General features: G+C 34.5%; 1 protein-coding gene across 1 annotated transcript in view; it reads right to left on the bottom strand.

Annotated features, from left to right (window-relative positions):
* Positions 1 to 4,292: 4,292 nt before the first annotated feature.
* The window catches only part of LOC107048395 (Kv channel-interacting protein 1), a gene marked incomplete at its 5' end in the record, with an annotated part of 32,775 nt that continues 22,182 nt past the window's right edge, over positions 4,293 to 14,885 (bottom strand). Inside the window, 2 exons of the mRNA XM_015271543.1 lie at positions 4,293 to 4,910; positions 12,434 to 12,646. Coding sequence (XP_015127029.1) covers positions 4,800 to 4,910; positions 12,434 to 12,646 — 324 coding nt within the window. The remainder of the gene's footprint in view (positions 4,911 to 12,433; positions 12,647 to 14,885) is intronic.

Genomic DNA, 14,885 nt, shown 5'->3' with positions numbered 1-14,885 from the left:
TCGAATTCAATCCCATGTATTTTCAAATTTCTTTTGCAACGTTAGCGTGAAAAATAATATTATGAATTAGGGAATTTGGAAATTTGTGTTTTGAAAATGTGAGACACAATTATGTGCCTAAAATCCACTATTGAATATTGTATTTTTTGCCGAAATTCTTCTAAATTTTTTCATTCAAAATTCCCAATTTGGTGAAAAATAAATGCAAACTAAAAATTTCAGTTGAATTACGTCATGAAAATTAATAAAAATCAGGAAAATTCAGGTGAATATATTCTTGAATTTTCAATTAATGAAAAATTCCATTTAATTTTACAATCCAAAATTTCATGATTTTACTTTGAAGAAATGAAAAAAAATGAAAATTGTATTTAAATAAAAAACAATTCCATTATGATAATTAACAAAAGCATTATCATTCCTAATTAATAACCAATTCACCTTTTTTGCAACTTCTCCCCTACATTATCTTGATTTTCCCAATCATAATGAAAAAATTTCGTACTTCCGTTTTAATTCCGAGCATCAGAGGCTATTCTCCAACGAATCAAACAAAATATCAATTCCGACAGATAACAGTGACAGTAATGACCGTAGAGACTAGATTCTACATTAAGTCATAGATTATAGACGAGTATTTTCATAATTCTTTATCGTCTCTATCGGTACACTAGAATGTGTGTCTCACCAGGGCTATCCCGTCCGTCGGGGATGGGACCAAAAGGGTGGTTTATTCAGCGTTGAACTATGCCTCAGATTCTCATCAGAGACTTAATTATGCAAATAAGGGCAAACCTCTCGCATCCCAGCCCGGGGGACTCTGGGATAATCACGATGGATGCAACATTTGTTTTTTCTTTTTTTTTACACATTTTTCAAAGACATGCGGTAGTGATCGAGTTGATATGAGATAACGTTTCGATGTTTCATCTCGGGTTATCTCGTCTTAAATGGTAATTCTTAATGCTAATAGGCGCTGCTAAAAATCGATATTTATGTTGCTCAGGGTCTCATTTACGTCCGGTGAAATTATCACGTGTTTGAAAAATTTAATAGGAAAAGCTGACAAATTGTATGGAAAATTCCATTTTTTTTTCATGTCGAATTTAAATGAGATATTTTTTTATAGAAAAAATTGAAGGGGTGTTGACTTTTTAATAAAAATTCTTGATCATGAAATTTCCGAATTTTTGAAAAGGTTTAAAATGAGAAACAAAAATATGCAGCAGGCAGAACTCGAGTAATTTTTAGATGTTTTTTTTGGAGAGAAAAAACAGGAAATGTAGTTTTTCTATAAAAATTCTTGAGCATGAATTTTACAACTTTTTGAAAATATTTTTTGGATGAAAAATAAAAGAAGATACTGTGGACAAGCATGAAAAATTTCTAAAGAGAATAATACTTGTAAATTTTCCGTATTAAATTTTTCACGTGAAAAGTTGTAGCTTTCGATGCATCGTGAAGTGGTACATGAATATGAAAACTTGCATTGAAGTTAAATCCAAAAGATTGAAATAAAACACTATTTTCACCACAAAAAAAATAAAAAGCGAGAAATAATTAATCAATCAATGAAATTGATGACAATTCATTTACTTTTCATGCTGATTTCAAATATCTATTTTTTTCGATGGAAAAAAAGCAAGAGATTTTGATTTTTCTATCAGAATTCTTGAGTCTGACTTTGTCAAATTTTTTTTTGACGAGAAAATAAAAAATGACAGCAATGAAAAAACTTGGAACATTTTTTTGCTGAAAATTCGAAAAAAAAATTCCAAGAGAATAATTTATCTGTATTTTTTCTATTAAATTTTTCATACGTAAAAGTTTTCTAATTTTCAACGCACCGTGAAGAGGTACATGAATAACAAAACTTTCAGTAAAATAAAGTCCAAAATCTGACATGACATGAATACTTCCACCCCCAAAATAAAAAAAGCCAGATAATTAATCAATCAATAACATTGATGTATCAGATGTCCCCACCCCGCTTATCCATAAATGTAATCTCAAAGTTAGGCAGTGATGAAAAATGATGTTGAGAAGACCTCGTAAACGTCTCAATCCTCGGTATTTTCCATTCAGTCTCGACCGAAAAAAAACAATCAGTCCAATGGATTTTTTCATTCGCATGTGATAAACGATCATTAGCAGCCCGGACCCTTATGTTTACTTATCGTTAGCTATGTTTTTTGTTATCATTAACCAGTCACAAAAATAAATATTTCATATTGTTTTACGTGTACGTGTTTACACCCTAAGAGAAAAGCCCATCACGGCCGAGCGATAATTAACGTTCTCGTATCGAGTTTTTCATCAACATTTTTTTTGTTATGGCTGCCCAGGTTACCTCAAAATACATGGAATTCGTTGGATAATTGAGGATATCCTAGGGGATCTCCTGAAAAATTACAGTTGAGATTTTTCTATTCATTTTAGGAAAATTATTTTAATTATATGAAATGAGTAATTAGTTAATTTCCAATAAACGATTTATTTGACTCAAGTAATCATTATTTAATGCAAATAAACCATTTCTCTGGGTGTAATAAAAAAATAATGAGTTGAAAGCGTCATTAAAAAAAATAAGTTCAATATTTTTTTATCCAATTCTCATATTTCATCATTTTGTTCAAGAAAAAAAATCGTGCAACCGACCAATTCCTCATTCATCACCTCAAAACTATAATTTTCGGCCATCCCATTTAGATCCCCAACGCCACACCTCCCCTCCCCCCCAATTTTCATATCCTCGCATATTAAACAAAAATATTGACGCGTGAAATTTATCGACAAAGAATCCCTGATGCATGGTTATGCTGGTTGTCACAATATTTTCTGCCACTTCAACACCCATTCCCTTCCTCGAGTGTACACAAATATTTTTGTACCATACGTGGTGAACGATATCAACGGTGATATGCAATAGACAATTTTTTTGTTCCATTTCCCGAATTCTTTTCTACCTCATGAAAAAAAAAATATATGTTTATTTTGTATGAATATATCGTTGTCACGTATCGACAATTTACTTATCGTCAGATTTTCATGTAAATTTGTAATTTTCGGGGTGAAATAAAAACATCTTACACAGAGATAATTCTTTCGTTTGAGAACTTTGAAAGATTGAAATTTTTAAAGCGGCTCGTCTTTTTTTTTGTGGATGAATTCCCCGAAATTTTCTGGTGATTGCCATGATAGGAATTGTTTAATTCAAATATCTAATTTTTTTATAAATGAATGATAAGATGATCCGATGAATTATGGGAATCTGCACGTAATTTCTCATCTTCCGTCGACGGTTCTTGTCTTTGAGTATTGAATAACCGAAACGACGAGCAAATAACAATTTCCGTGAATCATTTCATAAAAATTTATCGCACTAAAAATGCAGCCGTTTGGTCCGTTTTGACATCAACCAAACATTTTTCGAGTACTGGAATTTTTTAAATAAATATTTGTGGTTTGATAATTATCAACGTGCGATATTTTAGCTTCCGAATGGAAGCATTGTATTCATCAAAACTTAAATTTCCAATTTTTTGTATTAGGATAATTAATTTTGGCCTCAGGAGTTCGAATATGCGATTTTAATACCATATCCGGCTGTATGTATGTGTGTGTGTGTATGTGATCGATGGTTTATCGACAATAACTGAAAAATAATTTTTTAAATTAATCCAATTGTGATTTAAAATACGCTTCCCAATGCCATCTTGACCGAGTTCGATCATGAGATTGATTGCATCATCTGTTGTTGAAAAAATTTATTTTGAAACCAATTTTCAGGGAAAGTTGAATTTTTTTTAAGTTGGCGCATTGTTGGCTGCCACCGTTGGTCCAATGTTGGCAACCAACATTGAGAAAATGCATTTTACGTAAATTTCTTTAGAAAATTTATTTTGAAACCAATTTTAAGGGAAAGATAGAAAATTTTAGCGTTGGGGCAATGTTGGCTGCCAGCTGTAATGTATTTGGGACTCGCTTCATGGTGAGAATGAGAAGTTTATGACAGGAAAGTTTTGAGAATTAGGTTTTAATTTTCTGTGTGAGAGAAATGAAGTAGTTTTGTGAATTTGGGTAAATTCAGGGAAATTCTCCTCGGGAATTTTTCGTCTAGACAGAATCATAGTGGAGACACAGTCATCACAAACCCTTGAGGCAATCTTGAATTCAATGAATCATTGAATTCAATTTAAAATACATCGTCAGAAATTCCAGTCGGAAGCAAATTGCTAATTTATTAGCAAAAATATATTGACTATGCTAGACGAAAACAATTTCCCACATGTTATTTCATGAATGAATTATCCATATATTTCAATCTCATCAAGTTTTCAAACTCAAAGTCAATACTCTCAATATCAAGACCAATGATCTACACAAATTCGAGAATAATTTTTCCCCGTGTAGATTCAATGGGATTCCCCAGCCTCACGATGTCATAAAATCTTGAGAAACTTCCATTCCATCAGCCGAAGAACAACTTCCGCTAGTTTCAGCTCCCGCAATCAAACTTTTGACCCTCCTTCCACCGAGTACAAGCATTCCAAAGGCTTCAGCCATTCTCAACAGTTACAACTCTCATTTTCCCTCTCGATGACTCGACGACGTGTTCTCTCCATCGTTCAGCCGTTGCTCCGTTCAAAGGACCAAAATTCCATCAATTGTTGGAAACACCACTGAAAGGCTAGTGTCCAACACTCTCCTCGTGGAGGTGAGTTTAAAAATATTTGAGCGTATTCAATTCAGAATGGACTTCATCAGGTCCATGGCGAGGGATTTTTCTTTGCCGCGTGTCAGAAGGCCGTGTCCAAGGCCGCCATTGACGTGGAGATTTCAGGATCGGCGCGACAGGCGTCCAAAAATTCGGTTAGGGTCACAACGCCGTCTTTATTCTCGTCCATTTTCTGAAAGCGAAGAGTCGAACAATGAATAAATAAATAAAAATTAATATTAATATTTTTTTTATTTTATGAATAATTGACTGGTAGTTTTCAAGAGAGTGACATTTAATTCAATTTAGAGGGGAAAAAATCCCAAAATTTAAGATTTCATTGGAAATTCCACATTTTTGAACAGCGGAAAGACGAGAGTTCCCCAAGTTTGAGTTAAATTAAGAACATCTGAATCTTAGCGTTAGTGCGCCACCTTGCGGTGGCGTCTCTGTATTAAAATAGTCATAACCTCCTTGATTCGCAGCCGATAACCGAAGAATTGTAAATATTGAAAGGTACAAGGATATTTACTAAATACTTTATCAAAATGAATAGAGACGATACAAATAAATATCAATAAATATGCGGAAATTTTAGCCTAAATTGTTCAACAGGGCAGCTAAGTTTTTCAATCAAGAATAGTCGAGTTATCAAATTAAGAACATCTGCATTTTTGAACTGATAACACTAGAATGGGATAAAGTCCAGGAGTAATTGAACACGAGTCAACATTAATTATGTCAAGGTGTTGCGTGATACACTTTTCATATTAGTAAAGGGTGGGGTAGAGTCGACAGTTCGTCATTGACCCAAAATTCCAAAATTTCTGTTTGTAAACAGAAGGTGGCCCAGAAAAAACTACCACGCACCGATTACGTGTCAAAATCCATGAAACTTGGGATTTTTTTCCGAGGCTGTTTTTTCCTCTGACCTATTTCTCACAGATTTAAAACAAAGATATCAAGAATTAAAGCTAGCCACAAGCCTTTTACCCTTGAATTTCAATTGAATCTTGAGATAAAATCGTTCACAGAATTTCTTCAAAATCAGTCGTTGTAAAAAATTTCAGGATTTTTTGTTTGAAATTTGAGCAGTTTTCATAGTATAGAATTATAAATTTCAGAGATATTTCCAACGAGAGTTGACATATGAGTAGATTAGTTTCAGAACAGGAAAATTCATCAGTTCAAGACCGAAAAACCCAAGAACTGCTTCCAGCCGAACGGCTCCACTGATGAACATTCCATTCCAACACATTTTCCCCTCACACCCCCGCAATTCCCTCAAAATCCCGTACCCCAATTCGCAAACATGCAAATTCACTCCGAATTAGAATCCGCGCCGCCCCTCCATGCCTCATTAATTCCATTCCCGAAAACAAAATAAAGCCCGAGGGCGCGCTCCGAAATATTTGGATCCATAACATTGACTGTGTACAGGACCACTCACAGGCCACCATCACCCATGTAAAATAATTATTTATTATTTCACCCGAAAAAAAATCCTCAAAAAGATGCAACAAAGGCGATTGAAGGAATTTTAATTACGTAAATTTCAACTTCATATTGCCTTTGAACCCATCATATTTCCAGAGGGAATAAATTAATATGTACTAGACCATCTGTGCACTTATGCTAAACAAAATAAACGAAATAGACATTTATAACAATATTTCTGTGATATTAAAACTGAAGGTGATAAATATGTCCATCCGTAAATAAATAATGATAATAATTTCTAGTCCTATGCTAGATTGATCTCGTGAAGATCTTGAGAGTTCTCAAAGGCAATATCTTCACGTTGTCTTGCTACGTTGGGGTTTTCTCTTAGGAGAATGCATGCCACGCTCTCCGAGGACGTTTCGGAGCGCTCGATTTCCAGCACGCGTTGCATAAGGAGCTCTTCGACCGCCGCCAAGGCGCGGAGGAAAGCGTAGGAGCGTTCATAGCAAATATGATTTAAAAAAAAAAGAATATAACGTCAAGTTATATTCAGCACGCGAAGGAATCGTAGCAAAATCTTTTCAATCTTTCGCATTTGATGGTTGAGTTCAGCTACTGCGCCAGCTGGCGGTGGCGTCTCTGTATTAAACTCGTCATAACCTCCCTGATTTGGAATGAAATGCGCAATGATATTCATTAAATATTAGATTGAAATCAATAACTAAAATAAAAATAAATGTCAAAAGGGAGAAAAGAAAAATAGTTGATTCTAGAGATGAAAATAGATATTCATAATAAGATTTTCGCCGGAAAAAAATTCTAAAAAATGAAACTAAGAACAAAGACAATCGAAGGAATTTGAATAATGCGAATTTCCAGCTTCATATCTCCTTTGAATGCGTCACATTCCCAGAGGGAATAAATTAATATGTACTGTACCATCTGTGCAATTTTACTAAACAAATGGCAGGAATAATTCCCCCCTCCACCGGGTGAATTTCAACGAATCGACGCTGCAAATCCTTTGTTCCATTTTTATTTCAAATTTTCTTTTCATTCTTTTTTCCATCCACCGAATGTGCAATATGCGGAATAATACTGGCTTCCGCTATCGAGTGCTGGATTACCCGGAACAATAGTAGAGATTATGATGGGGTTCACACTTTTTTCAGACTTTGAATTTCAATTGAAATGAGAGGGCTATTCACTGGATTGTATTCGGGGGATTCTCTGACGAGGCGAAAATTGGGATGAATCAATTTTCAGTTTCGTTACAGTGAGAATAAACAGAATGGGATGCATTGAAAACCAGAAAATGTATTCCAGTGGATGTTTATTCGTCTCCAATATATTCTGCTTTTTTCCAGTTGTATTTATTTACCGAGTGGTATTTTTCGTTGGAAAATTTAGCCCGTTGAGGTTAATGAGAGCGTAAAAACCTCATCCCTCATTCTTGTTGAGTGGATTTATTGAAACAATGGTGCGACGCGTTTTTAATTAAAATTCTCGTTTAAGTTTGAATGGGCTCGCTGCATTCTCCGGACTGTGAATCGTAATTTAATTTTCGATGAGTTGATTAATTAGCAGTGATTGCGTTTCGTTCGATTCATCTGCTTTTTTTAGTGAATAAAAGGTGCGAAGAGCCCTCATTGGAGTGGCAGTGCTCCAGAATTTAATATCATGGATGATGGAGTCGACTTCAGCTGATGAATGAATAGTGATTTTTTTTTAATATAGAAATGTGGGAAAGGTGATTCTAATATTGTTGTGGGGTTGTGAGAAGTATAATTGATAAGAAAGCATGAGTGACGCGAGTGATATGGCATTCAGTGTTTTTCTATTAATTCTAGAACGAAAAATGTTTATAGGGGTTGAGTGGAAGGCTTGCGTGGGGAGAATCGAGCTGATGGGAGAGATCAATCCGAGTTGAAGGGGAATCAACCAGAAAGGGGAGATTGGTCAACGCTGCAGAATCTATTATGTAACTTAGCGAGTCACTTTTTCTCCTTTGTTGGGTGTAATTTATGGTGGCAAGAGGTGAATTTTTATTGTGAAGAAGGTGCAATATCACATTATCTATAGCACGTGAAGGAGTCATAGTATAATCGTTCCTATCGGACGAATTTATGTTTCGTATGGTCATTGCGCCACCTTGCGGTGGCGTCTCTGTATTACGGGTATCATAACCTCCCTGATTCAAAGATGATAATTGAAGAATTGTAGATATTGAAAGGTGCAAAGATATTCAATAAATACTTTATTGAAAAAAATATGAATAAGAATAAATACCCAAAGGGTAGAAAGAGGAATGAATAATAAAAAAGAATGTAGACTTGATGAATTTTACCGAGTGAAATAGATATTCTCAACAATAATTTTGAAATATAAAATTGGAGGTGGCGGATATATTTATTTATACATAAATTAATACCAACATTAATGATTTTTAGTACTTCGCTAGATTAGGGAGAGGTATTTTTACTGAACTTCAAACTATATATAAACATAAAGGAATGATTGCAAAATCGTTTTGATTGGTGGTTGTGTTTGGCTACTGCGCCACCTTGTGGTGGCGTCCCTATATTAAAGTTGTCATAATCTCCTTGATTAAAATTGTAAACATTAAAAAGCTCAAAAGGAAGACAAAATATACACATTCGTAACCATTTTTTTGGCATGTAAAGTTGGGGGTGACAGATATATTAATTCATATCAAAATCAATATCATTTATAATAATGAATGAATAAAAATAGTGATGAGCCCCAGATTATGAATAATATAACCCAGCCTCACGATCCAATAGTACAAGCTATTTTCGAGGGACTCGTTCATCGACTGGATCCTATATACGTCTTCCTTTCGACCCAGTTTTCATTTAACCGTCAATCCTCCACTCCGCGAACGATCCCCCCCCCCCTTTCGGGCGTTATTTCACTTTTTTTTTCAATTCTCTTGATTCACGCTTGAATGAACGCACCCATATCACTCGCGTTATCAATAATTTAAACGAAATGTGTATTCAGTAATTAATTGGGACAATTGAATTCGTTAGGACGGCAGCAAAGTGCGAGCTGCATAATTTCAGTGGCTCTTCTGCATTTTCATTAACACGTCAAATGTTATTACGCGGGTTACCCTGCTCACCGATGGAACTGGGGCCCGTAAACTTTTATCCCCCGGTCATTAAGCTACATACGTTCTTTTTTCTCATTCCAGTCTGGGCTCTTACTCATCCCTCGCGGCCTCTTCCACATCAGGTTTTCATTGAAGTGCTCAGTTTATTGGATTTTGATGATTTGTTAATTTTCCGATAGGAAAGCTGTTGCGTTGAGGGGCAATTGAGCTGGCATGGAAGGGAGATCAACTACTGTTTGATGTTTATTTTCACGTCATGAACGCTTCACGGAATTTGTACAAGGCATTCGTCTTAAAAAGATGATGTGCTTATTTTTTCATTTTTCTTTATGTCTTTTTTTATTTTTTTATTTTTTTAACGGGAAAACAAGCACACAAACATGAATTCAATGAGTAATTCAAGTTTTTTTATTTTGCTACCGCCTGGAGCAAAATAAAAAACTTGAACTACTGTTATGCAAACATTATAAAATTAAATTTGCAGTGTTTAAACTCGAGTCACCGAGTGACCAAGTTTACCAAAAAAATTCTAAGTATAAAACGGTGATTTTTATATACTAGATTTTTAATGTAAGTAACTGTAAGTATCTGTGAATATCTATGTGTTGTTGAATAAAAATGTGGTTAAACAAAAAAAATGATATGCCTAAAGTAGCTCTATCCTTAGGATGTTATTTTTCAATTACACATTTTGAAAAACTACAAGAAATTACCCTAGAACTCGATGAGATTCACAATCCTAATTTTTTTAGCATTTGATTGTCGTTTTTGTTTTTATAAGGAAAAACATTTGAAAACAAATATTTAACACAGGGTTTTATGTGAAAATATCCAAATGTTGCATATCTTCGTTAAACGAAAAGATTAAAATGTGATGTTTCTTTCACTAAAAATATCAAAAAAAATTATTAAAAATATTGGCGCTTGTTTAATGACGATTTATCGTAAGATTTCATGATTTCCATAATTAATTTCAATAATTAAGACATACAAATAATAACTTTTAGAATTCCTTTATTGTGAAAACACTTCAACTGAAGAAATTAGTTTTATGATATCAGATCGCTTCCTCTGTCAATACACTGAATGAGAAATCAACAGCTGCTTATATATTCTGATAATTTGAATTGAAATGGAATCAATTAATCGATCAAAGCACCGAATGGTGGCAATTATCGTGAATGCCGCGGCATCCACAACCTCTCGAGACACTCGAATGACAATACGGTGGCAGTGGAAACTCAGACATTTACTCAGGATCAACTGGGACTTCTTAGACAAACATCAGTGGCTCTGAAACTCCTCGAGCACTCGAAACTCCTCGAAATGTAACTCACACATACGCCTATGCGCCCGATACCTGAGCAACCGCGTGGGTAAATAGTCCGGGAAGCCTTCGAGTTGAAACTCAAGTCTGTCATCTCGCTGAATTCACCGCGGCTCTATTAGACCGACCAAGATGTAAGTAACTTCGGTTAGTTTTGAATGCACCTATGCTCAACGGGAATGATTCAATTTTGGTCAGGACTCCAACCCCTGAATAATCTGATTTTAAGGATTGAGGATGTGCGAAATCTCTGGTGAATGATATTTTTCGTTGGTTTTTCCCGTCAAATATAAATAAATTTATGGGGAACTTCTTCATGGAGAGAAATATTCAGTAAAAATTACGTATTTTTTCCGTAATTCCAGAGCGAAATGTGGTTGTAGGAAACTTTAGGCAACTATCATGTAATTTTTACCTAAAATCACGGAATTTTTCCAGAGCGTTCCCTAATTTTTACCTGAATCTCCTGTGAGAAATTACGATACCGTCAATTAAATTTTCTGAGTCGATTCCGTAATCGGTGAGCGAACTGTGAGTTCCGTAATTTTTACTGAACATTTCTTTCCGTTTTGGAAATTTTCATCAAGGGACAGGTCCAGAGAAATTTTACAGAATTTCGTCATTATGAATTCACAGTTTTTAATGGAAAAAATTATTCTATGAAAACTGATAGAAATCAGAGAAATTCAAGTGAATATATTTTTCAGCGTTCGAAAGGTGTAATGAATTGAAAATTGATCTAAGTCTAAGAAAAATGATTTATTTGAATGAAATAAACGTTATTTGAATCCAATAAATAGTCCATTGCAATAAAAAAAATTATGTAGTTTAAATAAAGTATATTTAATTTAAATGAACCATTTTTCTGAGTAATTTTTTTGATTCTGAAAAGTTGGAAATTCTATTGAATTTTCAGTTAAATTTGAAGTTTCATCATTTTTGTCCCCTTTAAATTGAGTGTATTGTCACGTTTATATGAAAATTTTGGGTTAAAATTTCATGTACAATTCGTACAATTTTTCATCAACTGGCAGATGCAAAAATTTACGCAATGAAAATTCACAAACTTGAAATAATCTCTTGAATTTTTAAATGATTGAAAATTCTGCGTAATTTGCTACTAGATATTTATTTTTCGATTGAGAATCCACGGAAATTGAGGAATTCTTAGCTTCCTGTTGTAAAAAGACTCGAAATTACATCAAACTTTCCATGAACTCTGAAATTCCCAAGAATTTCATGAATGAAAATTCATAATTTGAAGAAAAAATCAATGGAAACTATTAATTTCAGTTCAATTACTTCAGAAAAACAATAAAAATCGAGAAAGTTCAAGTAAGTATATTCCTAAATTTTCAAATAATTAAAAATCTGCTGCAATTCTATCGAATTTTCGGTGAAATTAGCAATTTCCTGTTATTTTTTTCTTCTAAATCGAATTCACAGTCGCGCTCCTGAAAAAATATTACTATACTGTCCATTAAATTTCATTTTTTTCCGACAGGACATCTGTTATCTAATTGTCCAAGATTTTTTCTTTGATTTTCCTGATGAAAAGAAGAAAGAATGGAATGAAAAAAACAGAAAATGTAAACCGAGGAAATTCCATAAAAAATATCTCAACAGAAACTGTATACAAAAATCCAATTCTTAGCCTTTTTTGAACATCTTAATAGACTCGGCTAAAAATTATAGAAAGTTCAATAGAAATCCAAGAAAAATGTCTAGCAACTTCGCTATATTTTTCAATTAAATTCTTTCGAGCGAAAAAACATTAATTTCGTAATCAAACCAAAACGCCTCACCATACCTGAAACATACGATCCACCTTCTTGCGAACGCCTTCATGATCCATGTTGGGATCGGAAAATTTTCCCATAAGTTCGTACACAGCCGTCACTATATCCGTCATTTCCTCCCGGGTGATGGCACCGTCTCCGTTGATATCATACAGAGAGAAAGTCCAGCGCAGTTTTTCATCCATGGATCCTCTCGACAGTATGCTCAGTCCCGTCACGAAATCCTGAAAAAAACGAAGATTTACATGATCATTAATCCAACTTCATTCATCTTTAGTTAAATTTATCCCTTTAAAATTCAGTTTCAACAACTTCATTTTCTCGCGAGACAATGTGATATTCTCCCTCAATAAAATTTTGAAAATTTAGTGTAAGACTCTCTGGAAACTTAACTCTGCAAAAAGCTAATGCTCCTGTTCATTCGAGTCTCATTAAATTCACACCGTAATCTTCCAACTTTCTGCGTTATGAAAAGATAAAGGCGACATTTTGCCGGCATTACCGGGACGATATTCTGAATCTTGAACTGCTTCGTAATGTTGATCTTATCTGGAAACCCAGAGTTTCTCGCTGGAGCTTTGAATGAACAGTTCTTGAATCAACGGTTTACAATGTTCATACTCATCAAGAATGTTTGCATAAATACGAAAACAACAAAATGGGCAAGATTAAATTATTCAAGGTTTCCATTCCACGACTGTAAGCCGATTTTTGTTTGTTTAAGTACGCAGAATATTTCTCTATTTTTCTAGACGAGAGGAGCTAATTACGTAAATGTGAGGACACGCACGAAAAAATTTAATAAGAAAACCTATCGAATTCGTTAGAAAATTCTATTGAATTTCTATCAAACTTTCTATTAGTTTTTGGCTGATTCTATTGACATGTTCAGTAGAAAACATTTACTAGAAAAATTCAACAGAATTCGATTTTTCTATATAACTTATTCTTTTCATATATTTTCCATAGAATTTGCTCGACTCAAATTTTCTAAGTTTTTTTCATTCTATTTTTATTTTCTTCTCATCAAGAAAATCAAACGAAAAATCTTGGAAAATTTGAGCCGAGGAAATTCTATAGAAAATATCTCGATGGAATAAGTTGGATAGAAAAATTCAATTCTATTGACTTTTTCTACTGAATATTTTCTATTGAACATTTCAATAGAATTGGCCAAAAACTAATAGAACAGTTCAATGTCTGCATTGAAAAAATTATAAGTGATATTGACGTATTTATCTGATGTAAAAAAAATATAATAAATAAACTGCTGAGGCCAAGATTACTTATCCTGATACAAAAAATTGGAAACTTTAGATTTGACGAGTACAACGATTCCAAGCGTAAACTGTCGTGGAGGTATTTACACCGATCACCAATGACTCCGCAACCCGATAATCTCACGATAATTGCTGCACAGTTATCAGCTCCACCATCGCATACTCCCTGCAGGCCTAAACTTTCGTCGTCCAGGTGGTCCTGTGGGCTAATCCCCCTGAGGGACACCCAAGGGCATAACCCAGCCCAGTCCAATGCATCTCCGATTGAGGATAAACCTACAACCCACTCGTCTATGTATTCAAGTAATGGACCCTCCAAAAGGTGAAATCCCTAACTGGGCTAGTGGTGTATCTATTCCACTGTGCTGCAATTATTATGCAAATTTTCCGAGCGCCGGAAGACTGTGGGGAGCAGTGAGTCACTGTTACGCTAGAATTTCGAGGGATCTGTGCCGGCTAAACCCAACCGGCATCATCATGTCGGGACAATGGACCGCATCATTTGACACTTGGATGCAATCCCGTGCCAAAAATGGGTCTAGGTTGCATAGGTCATCGTAATTTTCATCACTGACAGCTGGTGAATGACTGACAGCTAGTTTCATCTTTAAAGTTGGGGTTGATCGCTGCGCCACCTTGCGGTGGCGTCCCTGTACTGTCGTGATCATAACCTCCTCGATTAACAGCTATTGATCAGTGAATCGTGAATATTTTTGAAATGCAGAACTGAAGGGAAGAGATGGGTATAGAGAGTATCAATTTTTGTCATGAACACTAGAAAAACGGATGGTGTGCTAGGAACGAAGGAAATAAGGCGCCATCTACCTTTATTCTGACATTTCGTACACATGAATGTATCATCTTACTACGTCATCTACATCAGATCAAAACTTCAATATTATTTATAAAATTTTGCAACACAGACATAATGTCTTGATCAGTGAAAGATGATTGGCTACTGCGCCACCTTGCGGTGGCTTCCCTCTACTCAGGTTGGCATAACCTCCTCGATTAACAGGTAAGGTCCAACAAATAGTGGATATTTATAAATATACAACTGGTGATAAATTATAATATTATTGTCATAACTTGAGATGATAATCAACGAGATTGAAAGGCATTTATTTCCCCATAATTAAATTTGAATAGATACTGATTTTTATGATACTGTTGTAATTATATG

Source organism: Diachasma alloeum, unplaced genomic scaffold (assembly GCF_001412515.2).
Source record: "Diachasma alloeum isolate Michigan unplaced genomic scaffold, Dall2.0 Dall_scaffold_00192, whole genome shotgun sequence".
In the NCBI taxonomy this organism is placed as follows: domain Eukaryota; kingdom Metazoa; phylum Arthropoda; class Insecta; order Hymenoptera; family Braconidae; genus Diachasma; species Diachasma alloeum.
This window is presented reverse-complemented; position numbering and strand designations above follow the sequence as displayed.